At 43.5% G+C, this 23,506-nt stretch overlaps 1 protein-coding gene across 1 annotated transcript in view; it reads left to right on the top strand.

The window, feature by feature from the left end:
- PRIMPOL (primase and DNA directed polymerase) overlaps positions 1–23,282 on the top strand; it is a 33,735-nt gene extending 10,453 nt beyond the window's left edge. Inside the window, 10 exon segments of the mRNA XM_054566176.1 lie at positions 791–938; positions 5,040–5,336; positions 13,937–14,099; positions 15,625–15,713; positions 17,471–17,560; positions 17,640–17,748; positions 20,909–20,991; positions 21,083–21,129; positions 22,912–23,069; positions 23,071–23,282. Of these exon segments, the coding sequence (XP_054422151.1) occupies positions 791–938; positions 5,040–5,336; positions 13,937–14,099; positions 15,625–15,713; positions 17,471–17,560; positions 17,640–17,748; positions 20,909–20,991; positions 21,083–21,129; positions 22,912–23,069; positions 23,071–23,143 (1,257 nt within the window). The 3' untranslated portion in view covers positions 23,144–23,282.
- Positions 23,283–23,506: the final 224 nt, after the last annotated feature.

Raw genomic sequence — 23,506 nt, 5'->3', positions numbered from 1 at the left:
GTTTTAGTCTTCGTTTTTTAGTAACTTATTTTTGCAGATGAGAAGACTGAGGCTTCAGGAGAAGTGGCTTGTCGTATAGCTCCACAGCTAATGCTTTTGAGCAGTTATATGTGCCAGGGACTGTGTGAACACCTGATCTTCATTTTCTCTTTTCCTCCTTAGAACAATCCCAAAAGTTAGGTCCTGTTATTATCCCACTTAGCCATTGAGGAAGGTAAGGTTTGCACTTCACCAAAGTCACAGAGCTGTTAAGTGGCAAAGCCAGAGCCCAAACCTAGATCCTCCTGACTCCACGTCTTAGGCTCCTAACCCATGCTTGTCGCCTAATTCTAACACATACCTGCCTTCAGTATAGGTGTCTTCCAGCTCCAGAGGCTATTTCCATAGGCTTGAGGAACTTTCTGAAACCTAAAATTAAAACAATAGGACTAGTGACTCTTTAACTCATAGATGATATTTAAAGAGATACTTAAAAAGAAATATTTTTATTGTGACTTTAGAGAAGATTAATGCATAAGTTAAATTATTCAAATCCTAAGAGGCCTTTAATCCTGAGAGCCTATGGATTTTGAATAAGGCATATATAATTTCAATATATATAATTCAGTACATAAGTAATTTGATTAAATTGTGTAATAAATATTCTGATAGTGAATCAAAATGAGTAAAAAATAAAATTAAATTTAAAAAAATTAAAAAATGAATTATACTAAGATATTGAGTTTTTCTCATGGGAAAATTTTAAAACAAATTTTAAAATATTGTTTATGTTTTACTTGTGTTTTCTTAGCATGTTTGTAAAGCACTTCAAGAATCGTATGGAGTTAACTGTTCAGCCGAAGATGTTTTAAACTTAGATTCCAGCACTGATGAAAAATTTAGCCGCCACTTAATATTTCAGCTCCGTGATGTGGCATTTAAAGACAACATTCATGTTGGTAAGTGTACTGTTTTTTAAACAGTAATGGAGTTATAGTAAAAGCTCATATTTTCCTTTTCTTCATAAGTTTTGTAAGTATCAGGCTTTATGATTGTTAACCTTTCATAAAAAATGAAACGTGATTACTCGCATTTTTAGGATTTACCTTTAGTTCTAGACCTGCCTTCCTGTTCTTGACACATTTGAGACCCATCTGTGATATCCTTTCTATTGGTGCCTTTGGGCGTAGATGCTGGGATGGCCGTGCGTGTCCTGCTGCTACTGATTTCTGCTCCAGCAGGAGTCAGTACAGAGTTTTCTGATTAATACACGAGAGGCCTAATTCAGGTCTTACCTATGACACCTCCGATCTGGACTTCTGACCTGTGTGGAAGCCTGAGCTTTTAGTGCCTGACAACTAGGGCTTGGTTTCCAGTTACAGCCAGGAAGGCTTGTTTATTGTACCACATCAAACCTTAGGGTTCAGAAGGAGTCTCAATGTACAAGCCTGAACATGTAACCATTTGTTTCTGGATTGGAAATGTAGAGATAGAGTCCCAGGGATAAAATGAAGTCAGGTCAAAGGGAAACAAGTAGGCAGAATGGGAACACCAAAAACCAAGATCTAAGTTGAGGTCAAAATCCTGAGTGTTTTATCAAGCAGGGGCAGAGCAGCCATTCCTAAATTTAAACCGCAGATGAGTCACTGAAGTTCGGGCAGCAGGGAAACTGTTTCAGAGCTACAAGGTCTGACAATTCCATGGGTGCCTAGGGTAAAAGGCATGGATGTAGCCGCTAAAGGGCTGGCATGCAAGCCAGGAGCCTGGTGTGCTGCATGCCTGGGGCTCCTCGCCATCGCTCTATCTTCTGATAGTTGTTCACAGGGTCCCCAGTCTCTCTCATCCCTTGGGTCCTAGAGCCTGTGGAACCCACCCTTGCCCCTCGGTTACTTAGGTTGTGCCCTCGCTGGCCATCGGCTGTCATGGGTCCAGTTACCATCTCCGTGTCGATGACCGTCAAAACTTTATCTTCAGCCAAAATTATTGTTTTGGGCACCAGATGCATACAGTCATCTGGTATTAAACTTCCCCACACAGACACTTCAAACTCAGCACATGCTAGACCAAACTCCTCATCTTTCCCCTAAAACTTGCTGTTTCTCCTGTGATGGCTGTGTTGGTTGGCAGTATCACCAACCACCCAATTACCCAAGTAGAAATGGTGTTGTCCTTGACCTCTCTCTGTCTTTTCATTTACCTACTCAGTCAGCTAGCTAGAGCAATCTGCTTGTTCCACTGGGGTGCCTCAGACCCTTCAAGGACAGTGCATTGCCTTCAGGAAGCAGGCCACATGTGAGGCCCACTGTGCTCCAGCCTCATCCTCCCACCGGGCGCTTTTCACTCTGTCCCTCACTGAGCTCCCCATGGGGCCCCATCTTGTCTAGTCGTGGGCCTTCGCGGTCTTTGACGCTGCTGTCTGAGTGGACATGCCTCCAGTTTGCCTGGTCTGTTCAGACTCAATGTAGATACCATCATCTGAGAAGCCAGTTCTTTTAAACCTGAGATGTAAGCAGGTTGGTACTTCCTCTGGGTCGCAGGGAGTAGATACCCAGGGCTGCTTGTGTCAAAGCATTCGCCACTGCCTGAGATAATTTCCTGCTTTTGTTTTTTGTTTTGGACTATTCCACTCAATGTTTCTTTGGGGTAGGGATGGTTTCTTATTCACTATTGTATTTTTGGAGCTTATTACATAATAATGCCTTTATCAATAGTATTAATAATATAACAGCAGAAGCAGCAATAATAAATACAAGTAGACATTTAGTAAATATTTGTTGAACGAATGACTGGATATTAAGCAGGCCCTGCTGTCAGGTTGGAGGCAGAGTCCTAAGCAAGATCCCTCTTAGATCCTTGTGTATTTCTCATGGCTGCTCTACAGCTCCTGCCACAGGCCAGACATTGAGGTGGGCTGCTAGGGGAGAAGGGAGAGTAGGAATAGTCAGACAGTTAGCCGTCTCTACCGCGTGGATCTGCTGGAAGTGGCTACATTCAAGCTGGGCTGTAACTGAAATTCATCACACAGGCCAAGGTCAGGAAGGTGTTCCTGTCAGAACAGCATGAGCAGAGGTGCAGAGGCAGGCACGCACGGCTGACTTGGAGGGCGGTGGGAGCCCTGCGTGGCTGGGGCAGAGACGTGGCCGCCCCTGGTCAGTGGGCGCCATCTGAGGCGTCCCTCTCTGAAGTGGTGCGCCGCCAGAGCAGAGGCGCAGGCGTTACGGAGCAGCCCAGAATTTCCCCTTCTGTCCCCTCCATCGTTATATCTCTTGGCGGCGCTTCTAGTTCCTGTTGTTAGCCGTGCAGAAAGGGGAATTAGGGTGAGGGTGAATTCACAGACGTTAGCAAAACGTGTGAGCTGGATCTGCCTGACGTACTCTTCCACCCGCCTGCCACAGGACCTCAAATTTCTGTGATTCCTGCACTCTTTTCTGTTTTTTCCAGCCAATTACATTGTCTCTGTGCTAACGATGAGATGAGGGTGATAATACCGGGGAAGGGAAGTAGAGAGCAGGGTAGCCTGTGGGGAGCCTGCATTCGTGTCTGTGCCAGGTACGCCGTCCTGCCCTGCCCACGTTGGCTCCCTGCCCAAGGTCCAAGGCTGGCGCGCCCTTCTGGGTGCTACCTGTGCAGCTGGGTCTGCAGTCGTGGCCTCACTTATTGCCTGCTATCGAGTAGGTGTGATCTCACATTTCCAAGGAAAGTCACTTTACCATTTTGTATTTGCATTGCTTTGTTGTCCTTTGATACATCATGATTTCTTTCTACTCAGCATCCACCCATCCCCCCCTCTTCCAGGAATAACCGTGCCTGTGCGTCATTGCCAGGATAGAAATGTTTTCGCTTTCATTTTGATGTTTAGGGTTTTATAAGGCAGTAACTTTGTTTTTTTTGTGTAGGGGAGTCATTAAATTTAATTTGGAGAGAGATTTTTAAAATTTAGAACTGTCTTCAGGATTCAAGCTGTCTGGTAAATAAAGTGACAAACCCAAATTATACCAATTTTAAAGATTAAAATTTAAGTTTTTGCATTTCTCTAGTCTTATTTACATGAAGCAATGTAACCAAGTTACTTGATTTTATGGTATAAATAATATGGTGAAACCTCGGTTCTTGAGCTTAATTCATTCCGGAAAACTATTTGAGAGGTTTTTTTCCAAAAACCAAATCTTTCTTGCCCGCGAGACATACGAACATCAGCGTGAGGGGGTGGCCGGGTAGAGAATCGAGACCGGAGGTTAGACAACCGAGGCTTCTTTTCTGTGAACACTTGGATGAGAGCCGAATTGTTGGGGAACCACGATGCTGGAGAACCGAGGTTTGACTGAATATGACAGTTTGGAGACATTCCAGACTGTCAGGGTACCCATTCTTGGTAAACACAGGACCACTGACATTGAGAGCCCTTAGAATGAATGTTGAAGGTGCTAAGTGTGTTCAGCTGCTTTAGTTCTGGACCGTGCTTCTGAGGCCCCGGTCCACCTCGGGACCAGCTTCGGGGCGGCGGGCGGTGACCGTCAGCGCTCCCGCCCGGGCGCCGGCGGGGAGGGGGCGAGGGCAGCCTCAGGGGGCCCGCGTCTTGCTGGGGGGCGCAGCAGAGGCTCTGGGGGGCTCCTGTGCGTCATGTCGGCAGCGCCGCTGATGCACGTAAACCTTTCATCCTCCAACCATTGGTTGTGAGGCTAGATTTTAGTCCATTTACTTATGGATAAAAGTTGTGTTTTGTGGTGATAGTGCATCAGGCCCAGTCCCATGCTAGCAACATTGACACGTCTCAAATAGACTTCCCTTCTGAGGCGGTTTGTTTACAAGCGACGCCGGGCTCCCCCGTCAGCCGGGCTCCCCCGTCAGCCGGGCTGGGAAGCACAAGCCTGCACAAGAGGAAGGAAGGAGAAGCGTGGTGCTGTGCGCAGTAGCAGCTCCGTTTTAGAAACAAAACAAAACAGAAAAAGCATCAGCAGCCTTACACTGTAACTTGTCACGTGTAGATTTGTGCCTAGATCTCAAGTTACAGTTTGTGAAAAAGAATAATGAGCTCAATCACAATTTTTTTTCCCCCTTAGGTAATTTTGTGAGAAAAATTTTTCAGCCCGCTATTCATTTAATTGCCAGTGAGGATGATGAAGGTGATGGTGGGGTTCCAGAGACAGCAGGCCCTGGACTGGCCCGCTTTCCGGAAACACCCGCCCAACGGGGAGCTGCCCGCAGCGAAGCGCCCGCAGAGGAGGGGACGGGAGAGAGCGGGACATCGGACTCCGAGAGACCGGAGGGGCGGGGGCCGGCCCAGCCACGCAGTCCTGGTCTTTCATTTTCTATTGTGAAGGACGCCGCCGGAAAAAGGTGCCTTTTTGTGGACCTGGGTGAGTGACGGCGGCAGCTCCCTGCGAGGCCGTCCTCGCGCGCCAGGCCGACGGGCGCGGCGGCGGCGCTGGCCTGTCCGGGGCGCGTCAGGGGTCGCGTGGCAGGGCGAGCTGGACCCGCTCTCCGCGCTGCTGGGAGGTGCGGCTCGCTGAAACAGACGCTCAAAGCAGACTCGGGAGGAAAACAGTGCTCTCACGTGGCGAACGAGGCCGGTGTTTTCCTCACGGAAGAGCTTTGCGTCTCCCGACTCTCCCGACTCGTCGCACTGGCGGCCGCTCCCGCCCGCCGCCCGCCTCCCGCCGCCCCGCCAGCTTCCGGTCTCCGCGCAGCGCCGGCGTCAGCCCGGCCACCGGGCTCTCCCCTCACCCAGCCTCGGCTGCGTGCGCCGAGGCTCCTTTCATGTTGCGGTTTGAAAAGCTGTAAAAGCAGCATTTTTGCCATCAGCTGCTAAAGCAACTCAGAGGGGTTCAGCGTCTGCCGCTTCAGGTAAAGTCGGTTTAACTATAGGCAAGATAGGCGGGAAGTGTTCGTGCTGGTTGGCGTGTCCTTCTAGCATTCCTAACGGCCGCACGCGGTCATTTGGAAACAGAGTCAGGTAAGTGCCAGGTGCTGCTGTGGGTGTGAACGCGCCTGCGTGTTGTCAGTGAACGACCTCCGCAAGTTGGACTAACGTGCAAGAAACTAGGGCAGATGCCCAGCAGGAAGCTGATTCAGGGAGAGCGCAATAGCCAGGTCCCACTCAGCCTCCGCCGCTGCCCGCGCTGAAGGCCCTGCACAGCAGCCCAGGTCCCGGCCGTGTCAGCCTGGAAAGTCAGGTACTGCGCTAGAGGAAGACATTTCTCTGATAGGCTTAAGAGAAATACTACAGCCGTGGACCCGCATTACCTTATGTGACAAGGAGGATGGGGAAGTCATCTCCTAATGCATCCTCTGAAAAGTTCAGAGGATTAATAGTCCATGCCAAAAAATTTTTTTAAAAGATTTTACTTCTTTTGAGAGAGGGAAAGGGAGGGAAACATCAATGTGTGGCTGCCTCTTGTGTGCCCCCTACTGGGGACCCGGCCCGCAGCCCAGGCATGTGCCCTGGCTGGGAATAGAACTGGCAACCCCTTGGTTCACAGGCCGGCACTCAATCCACTGAGCTGCACCAGCCAGGGCCAAGATTTTTTTTAAAAACATTTTTATTCAAGCATAACACTGAAACAGAAACATGCATAATTTATGTATGTGCAGGTCAACGAGTTACTAGAAAATGAACATGTCCTTGTCACCCCACCATCCAAGACAAGAAACAGAAGATGACCAGGACCTGCTTTGTGCCCCTCCCAGCCACTTGCCTGTGGGAGGAGACTCCGTCCCGCAGAGCCGTTCCAGGTCGCCACAGCTGGGGAAATAAACTGCTCCAGACACAAGGTGCCCGTCAGGAGAAAGGGTTGGAGCTTCCCTCTAGTGGAAAAGGCCCCAAGCCCCTGTGCTCAATGGCTTTTATTGAGAGGGTTGTCAGTGGGGGCCAGGTAGAAGGAATGAATAAGTAATCTAATGCCATCAGTATCTTAGGTTTACAGAGTGTAGGTGATGTTTGAAGAAGACAAAGGGCAGGAGCACACCGATTTGCATGGGGCTGAGATGAGTAAACATAAGGGTACCAAATGGTTTAGGGTTAGGGTCCCTGAGTAACGTAAATTTCCTTCCCAGCGTGAGCCGGTTATCAGAGCTTGAGGGAGAAACAAAGCGTGCTTCAAGTGGAGTAATTTACTTCTAGGCCTGATTTCCCCCAGAATGGCCCAATCCCCTTTATGGCTGTACCTGCCTCTGGTATAGCTTCAAGCCTGAGCCAGGCGGGCAGAGCAGAGCAGCCAAGAGATAAGGAGACTTCTTTCAGACAGAATGAGGACTCCGGCCATGACAAAGCTGAGGGGTGAGGGTCTTTTGCCCCTTCTCCATGCCCCCCAAGTTCTTCCTTGATGGCCCCTATGTGACTGTGCCTGTCTTAGGTTGCCCCTGCCATCGAAGGATCTTAACCATCATTGACTAACCAGCCATCCTCTGGGGCCAAGCAGGGTGATGTGAGGGAGCCAGGGGCTGTGCCCCTGCCAGGGAGGCAGGTTTTGTCTCAGTGGCGTATTTTCCCAAGGCCTCCTTGCTTAGCTCCAGCCTTGGGGCCCTCTCGCCTGTCGGCAAAGCTACAATCCCTGAAACTAGGCAGCATGGTTCCCAACACTTGTCCCTTCCTCCTCCCTAGAGAGAGGTAATCACTAATCTATCCTCTAACACCATAGGTTAGTTTTGCCTATTTTTGAAGTTTTTATAATTAGAATCATATAGTGTGTGCTTGTGGCATGCAGTTTCACTTCTAATGGCATCTTGGATGAATCAAGTTGTTAATGTTAAACAGTAGTCATCCAACTTGCCAGGGTTTACTTTTTCGGTTAGTGTCCCCTGTAGCCTGTTAAACAAATGTTTCCTGTACCAGGGTCATAAAGATAGCTCTGCTTAGCTTCTAGAAGCCTCATCTATTTAATTATTTTTATCTTTTATAAAACCTATAATCCACTTGGAATGGATTTTTGCTTATTGGGTGAAAAGGAGTCAAAATTCACTTTTTTCTGCCTTGGCCTGGTGGCTCAGTTAATCAGGGCACATGCCTAGGTTGCAGGTTAGGTCCCCAGTCAGGGCATGTATGGGAGGCAACTGATTGATATTTCTCTCTCACATTGACATGCATGTCTGTCTGTCTGTCTTTCTCAAATCAATAAACATCCTCAGTGAGGATTTTAAAAAATTTACAATGACATCTCAATGTCCCCTCACATGACTGAGAGAGATGGAGAGACTTGATGTTTTGATGCTTCTCCTCTGAGATTGGACGCCACAGCCCTCACTGCCTTGAAAGCTCTCCCACAGTCTCACAGTTATTTTTTCTAACACATTTGTTCAGTGTTTCTATTTATCAGGGAAGGGTTGCCCCAAAATGATCTATTTTCTATTTCTGGATGTGGCACTCTTACATGCCAACTCAATTTATTTTAATTTCTGTATTGCTTTCATTTACATCTGATAGAAAATGATTTTTTAAAAGATTTTTATTTATTTTTAGAGCAGGGAAAGGAGGGAGAGAGACATCAATGTGTGGTTGCCTCTCATGTGCCCCCACACCGGGGACCAGGCCCACAACCCAGGCATGTGCCCTGACTGGGAATCAAACCGGTGACCCTTTGGTTTGCAGGCCGGCACCTAGTCTACTGAGACACACCACCCAGGGATGATTTTTCTATTTTAAAAAAATATTTATAGTTTTGTTTGCCTGAAGGTGATTTTCTTTACCTTCATTTAATTATTTTTTAAATTAAGGTATAATTGACATAAAACATACGTTTGAACTGTATAACGTAATGATTCCATATTTGTGCATATACAAAATAATCACGTTAAGTTTAGTTAACATGCATCACTGTACACAGTTACAAAAGTTTTTCTTGTGATGAGAGCTTTTAAGATATACTCTCTTAGCAGCTTTAGATAGGCAATACGGCATTACTCTTTACTATCGTTGCTGTGCTGCACTTACACAGGAGCACACATTCATTTATTTATTTTATTTTATAGCTGGATGCATCTATTTCTTGACTCCCCTTCACCCAGTTGCCTGCCTCCCTCCTATGGCAACCAACAGAGGTCGCTGCTCCCTGTATCTGTGATTTGGGGATTTTTTTGTTTGTCTGTTTTAGATTTCAGGTATAAGTGAGATCATATATTTGTCTTTGTCTGACTTTTTTATTTAGCATAATGCCTTCAAGGTCCATCCCTGTTGTCACATGACAGTATTTCTTTGTTTATATTGGCTGAATAGTGTTCCATTGTACAGTAGTCCCCCCTTGTCTGATGGGGACATGGTCCAAGACCCCAGTGAATGCCTGAAACTGCAGATAATACTGAACATTACATACAAGGTCTGTCCAGAAGGTACCCAGCCGCATACTAGGAAAAGTAGAGACATTTATTGAAGAAGATACAAGAAGCATGGTACATAGGACAGTGATGCCTCAGTTCCCTTCAAAGTGGGCACCTTGGGACCTCACATAATTCTCCCAATTACCATTAGCTGCCCTGTTGTATTTTCCTGAATCTCATTGACAGTCTGAAATCTTTTCCCTTTCAAAGGTGATTTTAGTTTTGGGAAAAGCCAGAAGTCTCAGGGTGCCAAATCTGGGCTGTAGGGGAGCCTGAGTCACCTGGGTGATTTGCTGTTTTGCCAAAAAAAACTGTATGAGACACTATGCATGAGCAGGCATGTTGTTGTGATGAAGCTGCCAATCACCAGTTGCCCAGAGCTGCAGCCTTCTGAATCATCCAAATAGTTTACAAGGAGGAATATTCAAGCTTAATGCAAAATTTGATGCAGATTCGTTGCTCTACACGCTCAGTTATTTTGAATGCAACAGCCACACAGTGTACATGCTCACTCAATGGCGTCTACCGCCCCCCACTGGCTATTTCAGTGAAGGTGGTGGTGTTCACACATGCACCTTCCAGTCCACTCTCCTTGGCTGCCAGGTTATATCCATGTTGCACAAGCCATTCTCATAATATTAACAGTGGCGGGGCTTCTGGACAGACGTCATATACTGTTTTTTCCTATACATGCATACCTGTGATCAAGTTTAATTTATAAATCAGGCCTAGTAAAAGATTAACAACACTAATAACGCAGTAGAACAATTATAACAATATACTAAAGTTACGTGAATGTGGTCTTTCTCTCAAAATCTTACTGTACCGTACTCCCCTTCCCCTTAAATGAAGGACTGTTTGACTTTTCTTTGGTACATCTAAATCACCGTCATCACTACTCTTGTGGTTTGGGGCCACTGTTAAATAAAATAAGGGTTGTTTAAACACAAGCATGCAGTTATGCGACTCTTGATCTGATAACCTAGACGCACTCAGTGCATGTGAAAGGGATGACTCTTGTCCCCAGCAGGCGGGCGCAGGGCTGTGTGGGACCTTATCCTCTACTCAGACCAGTGCACAGTTTAAAACATCCATTGTTAATTTCAGGAATTTGCATTAATATTCTCAGAATACGGTCAACCACAGGTAACTGAAACTGCAGATAAGGGAGACTACTGTATATGCACCATGTTTTTTTACCCATTCATTCATGAATGAACACATAGGTGGTTTCCATATCTTGGCTATTTGTAAATGCTGCCATGAAAATGGGGGGCACAGCACATATATCTTCTTGAATTAGTGTTTTATTTTTCTTCAGATAAATAGCCAGAAGTGGAATTACTGGACTATATGGTAGTCTTGTAGATGGGTTCTGTTTTTATATCCATTCAGCACTCTGTCTTTTGATTGGAGTTTTTAGTCCAGTTGCTCTTAAGGTAATTATTGCTGAGCATGTATACACCGCCATTCTGTTTTCTGGCTGTTTTGTAGTTCTTTCTACTTTCTCTTTTCGTGGCTTGATGAATTTCTTTGATGGTATGCTTAGATTTCTTTCTCATTATCTTTTGTGTATCTGCTCTAGGTTTTTGCCTTGTGGTTACTATGAAGCTTACATATAACAACTTATATTGCATTATAACAAGATATATCAAAATTGGTAACAGAATTGAATGAATTCTAAAGTTCTTCATAGCTGTTCTGTCCATGTTTTGTTTCTGATGTCACATTTGACATTTTTATCTTCTCTGTCCTTTAACTAATTACCATAGGTAGCTATTTTTGCTCCTTTAAAAAATTTTCATACTTGCTTTATAAGTGATTAATGCAGTACTTTTACTACATATTTACCTTTACTAGTGTAATTCATGCTTTCATATGTTTTCCCATTATGAATTAGTGCCTTTTCTTCAGCTTTAAGAAGTCTCTTGAACATTTCTTGTAAGGTTGGTTTAGTGGTGATGAACTCCTTAAATTTTGCTTGTCTGGAAAACTGTCCTTTAATATGAATGATAGCTTTGCCAGTGTCGGGGGGGGAAACCCCAAATACTAAATTTAGGATCCATTGCAAAGAACTGACACATAGCCCTATTCAAATTTAAAATAGCTTTAATAGGAGAAACTTAGATATTCGGGCCAAGCAGCTGCTCCTCATGGTTCCTTCCAGAGTTCCTTCTTAAAGGAGGTCAGTAGCACAACCAGATGGCTGTAGTTGTATAGACCTCCCAAGACAACAATGTATCACTTAAGTTAAAAAGTTAAAAGATAACATCCCGCAGTTGTTACACTTCACAATTCCTTCCCCTTTGTCTCCTGGCAGTGCTGTTTTTTGGGTTGTCAGCCAAGTGTGAGGTCACAGGGAGTTATGCAGTCACAGAGGGTTCAGTATCTCCCAGACATCTTTGCTGCTGGAGCCATATCACATGTCTAAAGTGAGTTCTGCTACTGCCAGGTAGAATATTCTCGACTGGAAGTGTTTTTATGTCAACACTTGGAACATACCATGCTGCTCCTTCTGGCCTGCAAGGTTCCTGCTGAAAAATCTGTTCAGAGTTTTATGGAGGTTCCCTTGTGTGAACCACTTGTTTTTCTCTTACTGCTTTTAAGGTTCTCTCCTTTAACATTTTTTTTTTTTTAACATTTTAATTATAATTGGTCTTGGTGTGGGTTGCTTTGGGTTCCTCTTATTTGGAATTTTCTGAGCTTCCTGCATCTGTGCGTGTGTTTCCTTCCCCAGGTTAGGGAAGTTTTCAGCCATTATTTCTTCACATAAGTTTTCTCCTCCTTTCTCTCTCTGTCTCTCTGGGTCTCCCCGCCCCCAACCCCCCACCCCACCCCAGGACTCCTGTAATGCAAATGGTAGGCCGCCTGATGCAGTACCGTAGTCCCTTAAACTGTCTTCACTTGTTACATTCTTTTTGGTTCTCTAGGTGACTTCCTCTGCCTGGTCTCCAGGCCACTGATTCCTGTGCTTCGTCTAGTCTGCTGTTGAACCGTTCTAGTATATTCTTCAGTTCAGTTAGTGTGTTCCTCTGTCCTGTGAGTTGATACTTTCTTATATCTTCTGTCTCTTGGTTGAGGTTCTCACTGTTTATCCATTCTCCTCGAGTTCATTGAGCATCTTTATCACCATCACTTTGAGCTCTACATCAGGTAAATTAGTTAATTTTATCTCATTAAGTTGGGTTTTTTTTTCCCCCTTCTGAGATGTTATCTGGTTCTTTCGGTGGGAACATACTTCTTGGCGCGGTGGGTTGGTTTCCCTGCATCGGCTGGGACAGCCGCCTCTGCAGCCCCGACGGGCTGGGTTCGCGCAGGGAACCGTGGCTGTGCGACCCCGCCCCGGCTCTCTCTGCCCCTAAGCCTCTGCTCTGGTCCCGGCGGCCCTTTGATCCAAAACCGCTTCCAGGGGTTGACGGTGCTTGACGGTGCGCCAAGGACAGCCTGTGTCAGCTGAGAGCGCCCCGGCGCCTAGGAGCCGGGCGCTCGGGCTCGGCCTTTAAAGGGAGCGAATGAGCACGGTCCTGCCCCCGGGACCGGAGGTGCCGGCCCCTGGCCACCGGTGCGGGCAGTCCGGGGTGGTTCCCGAGCAGGAGCCGCAGCCACTAGGCTGGCTGAGCCGGTAAGCCCCGCCCCGGGACACGCAGGCCAGGTGAGGGAGCGCGCAGAGATGCCTCCTGGCCGAGCCGGGGAGTGTGTGCTGGGCCTGAGGCCGGCCCCTGGGGCTGCAGCTCAAAGACCAGCAATGGTCATGGCTTGTTCTGCTGTCCGTGCAGTGCCCGGGCGCGGTGGCCTGCCCAGCACCGCCTCTCCCATCGGCAGCCCTCGGGGACCCAGGCATGCACGGCCACCACGGCGTACACCCGAGTGGCAGCCTGGGGCCCCAGACGGTATTGAAGCCCCTCTGGGAGACCGTGGTGCCCGGGACAAGATGGAGAGCGCACAGGGGTGGGCCCACTGGCTGCAGGGCCCCGGGGAAGGGGCGCGCGGCTGGCGGCGCCCGCTGGAGGGAGGGAAGGGACCGGGACAGAAGGCGGCCCCCACCCCGTCCCCACGGCGCCTCTGGGCAGCTCCTGCGCGGCAGAGCCACGCTTTACAAGTAGCAAGTGGGTTTTCTTCCACGTAAAGGCCGGTGCTTTTCAAAGGCCGCTTCTGCGCTTCGGCTGGGGAGGCTGCATGGGAGCCGCGCCTCAGTCTGCCACAGCCCCGGTGTCATGGGTGTGCGCCCCGTGGTCCTCAAAGCCTGACGCTTGGAGACCTCGCCTCTCAGCTGCTGGTCTTAAGCCGGGTCCCGCGGAGCAGCCTTGGTTCGGTTTCCTTCAGGCTGTGGGTGGTTGCCCGCCGGGGGGATGGTAAGCGGTGTCCCGGGCTTTCCTGCCTGCTTGATGCGGTTTCCCTTCGTTTTCCGCATGTGCAGGGAACCTTCTACCGGATTCTGGGTTTTTTCAGAAGAAATTCTTCCATATATAGATATAGGTTCGTTTTGTCCACGGGAAGAGGATTTTTTTCAGCGTTCAGGATTTTGCGTTGCCATGTTGAATACGAACCAATCGTTTCTTCTAAAAATTCCATACACAATTAATTTAATATTTGCTGATTATAAAAACATACTGAAAACATGTATTCATTTTTTTTATTTTTGATATAGGAGTTTATACAAGAAATAGAAATTTTCGGCTGTATAAATCATCAAAAATAGGAAAACTCGTGGTTCTGGAGATTGCTGAAGACAACAAATTTTCTCTTAAACAGTCCAATAATATTTCTGAAGAAAATCAGTATTTCCTCTCTTCTTTAGTCAGCAACGTCAGGTATGTAGTATCAGAGTTAAACCGCTGAGTGTTCATGAATATTAAGCAGTGAATGGCACTGAACAGCACTAACATGTAAATTATATAAATTCATTCTACTTTTTAAAAGTTTGTAAAAATTATAGGTTAGTTTTCATTTGTCTATTAACTGAAACATAATAGTAAAATTTATTTTCTAACCACTTATTATTCTCTGTGTCCTTTTATATTTTATATATTCCAGTTCTAAAATGATTAACATTTCTATAAAGGAGAAAATAAAAATTAGTTTTATTGTATTTGGAAATATAATTACTATTAACATTTTGTTTTTTCACATATGCACATACAATTTACATAACTCCTTCATTCAAAAAATTTTTCTTGAGATTATATGGTATGTCACCTATTTTATCTGCTCAACATATGAGTATCTGCCAGTTAATAATTTGCCAGCAGTTAATTGTAAATAAAACTTTTAACACCTATATAATTTTCCATCATATTGACATACTTTCATTTGTTGTTTGTTCTGTTGTTGAACACTCGGTTTTATATGCCTTGGTCATTTTTAAAAAGTGTGAAAGACATCTCTGAACAGAAATATTTGCCTTTGTTCCCCTTGATTCTGGGCTGGCCATTTTTGTTAGTCCAAAACATCAGGATTACACTAAAGTGCCTTGCTAACTTGCTCTTCCTTTGCCTTCCCTAGTAGTGCCTTGAAGGCTGTATCTAGTCCTCTGTCTCCTTTCCTCCTCTAAAATCAGTAAATGTATCCACACTGAGGATTGAAAAAAACATTCACTGTGGTGCCTGACACATAGTATCCGCTTGGTAACTGCTGTCTTATTGGTGGCAGTTTCTGAGACTCAAGAGGTTTTACGTTGGTGGTATAAAAATTACAGGACAGTTGCTGCCCGCTGTCGTAGGCGCCGGAGTAAGATGACACTCTGTCGTGTGTGGAAAAGCCACCCGGCTGGCCTCACGCAGCCTGGAGTACAGGCTGGGCCGCCGGATCCCACTTCCTTTGAGTGTCAAAAAGGAATTTCCCAGAAATGGAGGGCTGCCTTCCTTGTCCTCTGTATATCCAAGTAAATGCCAGGTATTTTTCTTCCGGGACTGAAGGCAAAATTTTTTATGGTTATGACTGCATCTTTTATGTCAGTTCCTTTTAATCCATTTTTCCCTTTGCTCTCATTTCTCTTTCCTTCTCTTTCCTTCCTATTATCCCCACTTTTGAAATCATTGCAACAAAAACGCAAAGGCCCTGTATGTGTGGGGAACAGAACTGCTGCCACTCTGCGCGCCAGCCGCCCTGCAGTCCTCTGACTCGCCTGGTGCGGGAAAGGCCTTCCCGGGGTCACCGGGCCGCGCGGCTCGGCTGGGCAGGGCAGGCGCTTTTGGCCATGTGGCGCGTCCTAGACCAGCAGCTGTTGGACAAGGGGTTTTAACATGGAACTCTTTGAAATTGTTTCCTGCCAGTAGCCCTGTCTCTTTAATTCTAATACCATGTGATTTTGTTTCTTGAACGTATTTTTTTCTTCAGATTCTCAGATACTTTACGAATTCTTACATGTGATGCATCCAAGAATAAACAAAAACAGATTGGGCATTTGAATGGTACCAACACTTCAGGTAATTTTAGATAATTTTCTATGAAAATTTAAGGACACTAAATCTATTTTGCCTTTAAAATCTTAAGTATTCATATTTACTGATCTTCTAAATGGACTAGGTTTCTATCCAAAATGAATATAAACATTTTTAAAGCTTAATCACTAATTTTCATTTTAGAGCATTTTTGAAAAAACATGAATATAGATTGTATAAAACAAACATGTATCAAAAGAACTAAAAATTCTATTCATCCTTCCGGCCACTGTTAAGCTTCCTGTTTCCTGGTTTTTGCCCATGTATAACGCACACCCACATTTTTGTGCACATTATACATGGGGTTATTATGCCCATTATTCTTTACACCCATGTATATGTGCATCCTTATTCTTCCCTCAGAAAGTTGGGCAAAAAAGTGTGCATTATACATGTCAAAATACGGTAACCAGTTTTCCCTGTATTTCCAGTAACATGGAGAGTGTCTTCATTCTTTTAATGGCTGCATAGTTTTTCATAAAACGTATATTTTCTTCACTCCTACACTGAAGAACATATAGGGTTTTTTCCCCTAAGATTCCATACCTTAACTCTCCAGTGAACATTTTTATATACATGTTTTGGGATACTATTTATAGTAGTGAAAAAGTCAAAACAATCTAAGTGTACAACAAAATAGGATTGGTTACATAAGATAAAATTCTCTGTAGTTATTAAATTTATAAAGCTTATACAGAAAATGCTCAGTTATGATGTGAAGAGAAAAAGTAGACTCATGTTATATGTGAAGTATGATGATGTCTATTAAAAAACACAGATAACCTATTGTTTATTTTCTTCTGATTATCAGTTATTTCTAGACATTGATTGGAGTTTCGTTCTCTCATTTCTGCTTTAATATATGTTCCAAATTTTCTCCAGTGATGTATATTACCTTTGTAAGTGAAATATGGGCTGTATTTTATGAACAGTAGATTATTTTGTCTTTAAACATTGGATGAGACTTTAAATAAACTATTCTGAATTATTACAGTAGATTCTCAGATACGAAATGTAACTCAGTGCCCGACAGCTCACTGCTGCCTGCACTGAGCAAGCCGAGCTTGCTCCTGCGGCAGCGACGGGGGCACACGCCCCGGCAGCCATGGGGCGCCCCCGTGAAAGGGCGTCAGGAGTCAGGCTTGAGTGGGGCGCTTTTGAGTGGGCCCGCCAGGGACAGTTTGGTGATTATCTTGAGAAATCTTATCTAGAAAGAAGGCACCCTGCAGGGAGACTAAAGCTACAGTTGGTAAAGAAACAGCCGGTACTTCTGTGAGACCAGATAAGGTGGTATTTGGTCACTTTTGTGGCTTGGAAAATGTTTGTGTTGCATGTGTTCAGACAGGATTACAGAGTGTTCTCGGTTTTGCCCTGAACGCCCCGGCCACAGGCCGCCTCATCAGATGGTGAAGCTCCGTGCAAGGTCACAGGCAGCAGCGCCCGGCGCACCCAGAGCCCGGGCCGCCCGGTGCCGGGTGCCCCTGCTCATCCGAACGGAGGAAGCGGCTGCCGTGGTTATAAATGTTTTCTGTAATAATGCACTGACATTTGACCTATTGGAGAGGTTTGAATGTCACCTGCTTCCCTGCAGGATAAGAGTTCATACTGGCAAATTGCAAAACAAAGTGGGGAAATGGGTGGGCAGGGAGGGAGGGAACTCTGCAATTGTACTAAACAACTGAAGTCAAAATTTAACTACTTTTAGCCATTAGATTTATAATTAATTTTTCTCTCTGTTGCAGTTGAAAGCTTTGAAGGTTTTCAGGGTTCGCCCTACCCTGAAATTGATCAATTTGTTCTTTCTTTGGTGAATAAAAATGGCATTAAAGGAGGTAAAGATAATCTTATTCTTTATTAACTGTTACATGATAGAGTAAAAATGCCTTTAGAAACTTTTTATTTGCATTTTAGGAATTCGGTGTTGGAACTACTTGTTTCGAGAACAATTACTGGTTTATGACATTTGTAAATATCGCTGGTGTGGAAACATTGGAAGAGCCCACAAGAGTAATAATATCATGTAAGTAAATTATTAATATATCCTATGTATTTAACCAAAATATTTAGCAATTTTTAATTTCTAAAATTGAGAATATAAAAAATTTATAATTTACACTTCAATTTATATTTGTATTTAGTTATAGTATTGAAAACTTAATTATTACCTTCTGTCCAGCACCTATCATCTTTATTCGTGTTTTATTTGGTAAGACAATCCCATAGGCAGTATAATCTTGAGAAGACCAAGCAGAATTCAGGGGGCCGCCAGGGACAAGCCAGCGGACAGACAGGAGCAATGGGGCAAGTCCCCCCACTGCCCCGCGGCGCCACTGGTCCAGCACCTGGTGCCATCTGGCGGGAAGGGAGCCGGGGAGGGCAAGAGGGGACCTGCTCAGCGTGAGGGGCTGGAGCGGAGGCCGCGTTGGCTTGTCCGAGGTGCACAGCGGTACTGAGTGCTTGCTGTCAATGCCAGGCCCTGTTTTGTGGGTGGGGGGTGGGGGGCAGTTTTGTGTTCTGGGGGTTCTTTTTTAATGCCCCTGACAGGAGAGGATGTAAAATATGAAGCAAAACCAGAAATAGAATTTTCAATAACAGGACATGGTTAGGAATAAAAGAGAAATCTAGTAGATATGTTATAAAAGAAGTCTCAGTGTGTTTATATATTTAATGTCAAAACTGAGACTCCTGTGTATCAAGGAGCAGATGCTCTCCCACGCAGCGGGGGCGGGGCGGACACGAACTGTCACATGCACGGCTCGGGGCACGGAAGCTATGAAACTTCTGCACTTAAGAGTCACACAGCATGTGTGACACTTCCAGGGAACCAGTCCCCATCAATCTAGACACTGTTTATGTACTGTATGCACAAATCAGAAACATCTTGCAAAGAGCATTCTGTAAAGACCCCCTGCCTAGCAAAGAGCATTGGCCAGAGGTTCCCAGACTTCAGTCTTCGGTGCCCTTAGATTTAGTGATGTTTTTCTCATTGCTCCAAGGCCAGAAGTAGTACCTAAGCTCTGTTTATGAATGGTGTCAAACTGCTTAAAGGTTTTATGTCGCAACAATTTAGTAGCTCTTTGAAAAACTAATATTCGTCAGTTGAAAGAAAATACTTTTATTTCATTGTTTTAGTATTGAGGTATAATTGACATATAACATTAGTTACAGGTGTACAACGACAATTTGGTTCTTCGTACACACAGCAGTCTGCGCGCCGGTGTTTGTTAACAGCAGCTGCCATACGTAGATAGAAAACACTTCTCTTATGATGAGACCTTTTAAGATTTACTCTCAGCAACTTCTAAATATGCAATTCTGTATTATTTACTATATCAGCGTGTTATACATTATATCCCTATTTTGACTCTAATTTATTTTTCAAGTTAAATAGTATAACTAAATACAAAGTGAAGTGTAACTAAATTATAAAAATCATTTTTATATTCTCAATTCTTAAATAGTTACCTGTTAATGGGATCTGTGCCCTTTGCACAACCTCGTAAACACTGGGATCAGGGCGGACACTGCCACCCCACCATTGTCTCATTCCACAATGATGTTTGGGGGTCCCGCAGCCATGCACTAACACCCCAGCTCTATGGAGAGAGGACCTCAGTGCCAGGACGAAGGCCGTGACACTGAAGCCCGAACTGCTGCCGCGCTGCACTGGGAACAGCAGCCTTAGCCACAGACGGAAGTCTCATTACCTGGGCGCTTGAGGCAGTTCGACTGGGGTGCCTGCATCTCTCCTAGGTCCATGTCATGACTGCCACATGGAACATTAGCCATTTTCTGTTTCCTTTTCTATGAAATGTGGGAGGATTTTACAGTACTTAAACTTTACTTTTAGTGGTTGAAGGATTGTTTAGGTGTTCCATAACTTAAATTTTTGTTTAATTTGGTATGCTTTTATCTATTAGTGTCTATTTTACTGGCAAAAGTTCATAATATTCTTACATTTTTAGTATATTTTGCATTTGCAGTTACATCTGTACTTAATTTCTAATAACATTTGTGTCTCTACCTTATTTTTTGATCTTCAAGAATTTTATGTTTCCACATTCTGAACTTGTTAATGCTTTAAAACATTTCTGTTCTGGCCCTAGCTGAGTGGCTCAGCTGGTCCGAGCCTCGTCTGCACCCCAGAAGCTGTGTGTTCGACCCCTGGTTGGGCACATAGGGTGGCAGCGCATCAGTGTCTCTCTTCCCCCCTCCCTCTCTCTAAAATCAATAAACATATCCTTGAGTGAGGATTAAAAAATTTTTATTACTTCCTGTATTTTATTAGGGTTTATTCTATTGTTCATTTTCCTACTCACTTGTCTGTAGCCATTGTTTTGTAAATAAGCTTTTAAGATTTGAAAGATATCCCCCTAAAGATTACTTTAGCTCTATTTCACATACTTTAATATGTATTTTCAATTCCACTCACTTCTAACCATTCAAATTTCCATCATTTTTCCTTGAGTCATTGCTTACAAGTTTTTAATGTCTAATTATGGCTTTTTAGTAGCTGTCTTTCTTCTAAGTTTTGCTTTGTGATCAGAGAATGTGTTGTGTGAATAATTTTAAATTTAATGTGATTCATGTTGTACCTTGAATAGCCAATTTTTATAAATGTTTGTAAAGAGTTGCTTTTAATTATTTGAAGCAGTATTCATATATGACTTATATCAAATTTGTTAACTGCTTTTTGTCAACTTTTTTTATATCCTTACTGATTGGTTTTGTTGTGTCACTTATCAAAAAATGATTTTTAAAATCTTGGTTTATGGTAGATTTATCCTTTGTCAATTTTGCTCACATACAAGATAGGGCAAAAGTAGGTTTACAGTTATGAGTATGAAAGTTTATTCTTTTTTTCCATATGAACTGTAAACCTACTTTTGCCTCCCCCTGTATTTTGAAACTACCCTGTGCATACAGAGTGGGAATTGTATCTTCCTGGGAGGTGTATTTTTTTGCCCTAAAGTCTATTTTCTATGATATTTTTGGCAACCAGAGTTTTGCTGGGGGTTTGTTGTTTTGTTTTTTGGCTTGGTGTATTTCTATTTCCATCCTTTTTAAGGTGTCTCCATCTTTATGTCTTAGGCATCTCTCTTATAAACATGTAGCTGAATTTTGTTTTCTGTCCAGTTTGGCTATTAGGTAATAATTTTTTTTCTTTTTATAACATAAAGGATTTTGGTTGATCTGAAAAATGAAGTTTGGTATCAAAAATGTCATGACCCAGTATGCAAAGCAGAAAACTTCAGATCTGACTGTGAGTTACTAATTTTTACATTTACCACTACATAAAAATTAGATTTACATATAAAATAGTTTTACTATTTTCTATTTACTTTCTGACTCAGATTTTCCCTTGCCTGCTGAAGTACGCCTGTCATTTCTTCTCAGAGAGGTAAGTGCAGTTTGCGGTCTCCTTTTCCTGACTCATCGGTTCTCGGTCCAGCCATCCCCTCGGCTGTGCGCAGTGCCCGGGTGTGTCCAGGGAGCTTCCACACACACCGGCAGCCCCGTGTTCCCACCTCGGGACCTGCCGCAGTGACTGTTTCGTCTCAGCACACCTCATTCTTTTGCACCGCTCCATACCAAATAGTACCGATATCTACCTCACCAGTCCCATACGTTCAAAAAGTTTCTTTTTTGCTCTACAAAGTACACCAAAACATTCATCTTTGTGTATATCTGTAGGAAAAATTTCTAGAAGTAGAATTATGTCAAAGGGTGTATATATATATATATATTTTTCCTTTAAATCTTTCACTTAAATAATTTACATGCATTGTAGGAAAATACATAAAAATCCAAAAGGAAAATCATCCTCACTCATAATGTGACTGTTATATATCTATCAGTCAGATATAACTGATTTTGGTATACATATTCCATAATTTCTATCTGTGCATGTGTGTGTATATATATATATATATATATATATATATATATATGAATTTTAAGTCATAGAATATATACTGTTTTGTAGGCTTTTATTCCTAAACACTCAGATGTTTTCAGTACTACATATTACCAAATGTTCTCCATTTCAGTTTATGGGAGCACCTGTTATCCTACATTTTTGCCAACATTGCTTATTTTTACTTTTTAATCTTTACCAACCCAGTAGGCAAAAAGTGATATTTCAGTTTTTTTAACTCACATTTCTTAATTTATTAATGAAGTTGAACTACTTTAAGATTTACTGTTTGTATTCCTATTATGGACTGCTGGAACAGTCCACTGTTCTAAGTGGTCCTACTAGTATTTTGCCTGAAGCGCTCCTTTGTCGTGTTACCTTAGGTGACTAAGTGCCCGCCCCTCCCCCAGCCCACACACACCCTCTCAGCCTTGTCCTTCATAGTGTTATGGTCAAAATAAAAAGTCACCCAATCTAAGCTGAGTTAGTGCTCAGATTTACAGTCTAGATAATGGTCTGGTACCTATTCAATGTGATTTCTTAAAGTCTCCTGAAAAATGCCATACATTCAAGATAGAAATGTAGAAGTCTCATTCTTGGTCTCTAGAAGGTGGACATAAAATAGCTGATAGCCAGATTCTCTGATAAACTACTAGATTAAAAAGTGTTTTAAAATAACCAAGAAATTAATTTTTAAAAAAGACTTGCCTTTAAGAGGAAGAACATCACCCTCATTCATTTGGAGTATTATTTTAGTGCATGTTTGTGGTTTTAGTGGGGTTTTCAGTTCTTTTCTGCTTTTCCAACTTAAAGTACTTTTGCTATACAGTATTACCACTGCTGTATAACTTGTTTTTGGTTTTTTATTATTTAAAATTTTTAAAAATAACAGTATAATGAACACCCATTGTACCTGTCAGTTTTAATATTTTGGGTTGTTTTGCTTTTAGTACTTTAAATGACCAGTGTTACCTGCCTGCTTCTCCATTGCATTGATCATCTTAGTTTTTAAACATTATTTAAAAAGTTATTAACATACAGAAGCGCAGCACAAGCACAAGGAACGGCCCCACACGCCTTCCACCGAGACCCGCCCTTGCTGCCATTTGGCCACGCTGGCCCTCCCCTCCCGTGCAGACGCGCTAGTTTTGAGGAACCCTGTCTGTCGTTGAGAGAGTGCTGTGGTGACATCGCCACAGAGTGTGACTGATTAACTAGTATTCTCTTCCATTGCACCCTCCTTTACCCTCCTCTTTGGAACTAAAGGAAGAAGAGTTTACAACAGACGAAACCAAGAGTCATCAAAAGCCACCGTCTGGTTTGTTGTCAAAAACTGAATTTTCTGATCCTGACTGGGATAATGGCATCGACGATACTTGTTTTTTGGAAGCTACTGATGATGCTGAATTAGCAGAAGCTGCAGAGAAGTCTTCTTGGTTATAGTGGTGGAGTGAGTGAAACTCCTGATGACCTAGTTGTAGAAGCCTTACAAGAATAGCTAATTAACTGTGGGTGCTTATATAGCCATGACCAGAATGTAATATGAAGACAGATTTTAAAAACACACTAAATTACAGTAACTTATGATAAATTATAGTAACTCATTGTTAAATCTGTCGATTAAGTTTTCACTCTGCTTCCCAATTTTTATTTACTGAAATCACTTTTTATTGAAAATTAGCTTCAGTGTACTTCGATTCAGTAGAACTCTCCTTATTAACCAAAGTTAGTCCATATTCACTTTAGATTATGTGTATTTATTTATTTATAGGTTTCAAGTATTTGTGGCTAATTAGGAACATTTTAACTTATTACCCAAGACACTAACCAGAAAAGTTCATTATGGCCTCTAAAACTACTA

Source organism: Pteronotus mesoamericanus, unplaced genomic scaffold (genome assembly GCF_021234165.1).
Source record: "Pteronotus mesoamericanus isolate MK-2021 breed Mesoamerican mustached bat unplaced genomic scaffold, CSHL_Meso_final contig_169, whole genome shotgun sequence".
In the NCBI taxonomy this organism is placed as follows: Eukaryota; Metazoa; Chordata; class Mammalia; order Chiroptera; family Mormoopidae; genus Pteronotus; species Pteronotus mesoamericanus.
This window is presented reverse-complemented; position numbering and strand designations above follow the sequence as displayed.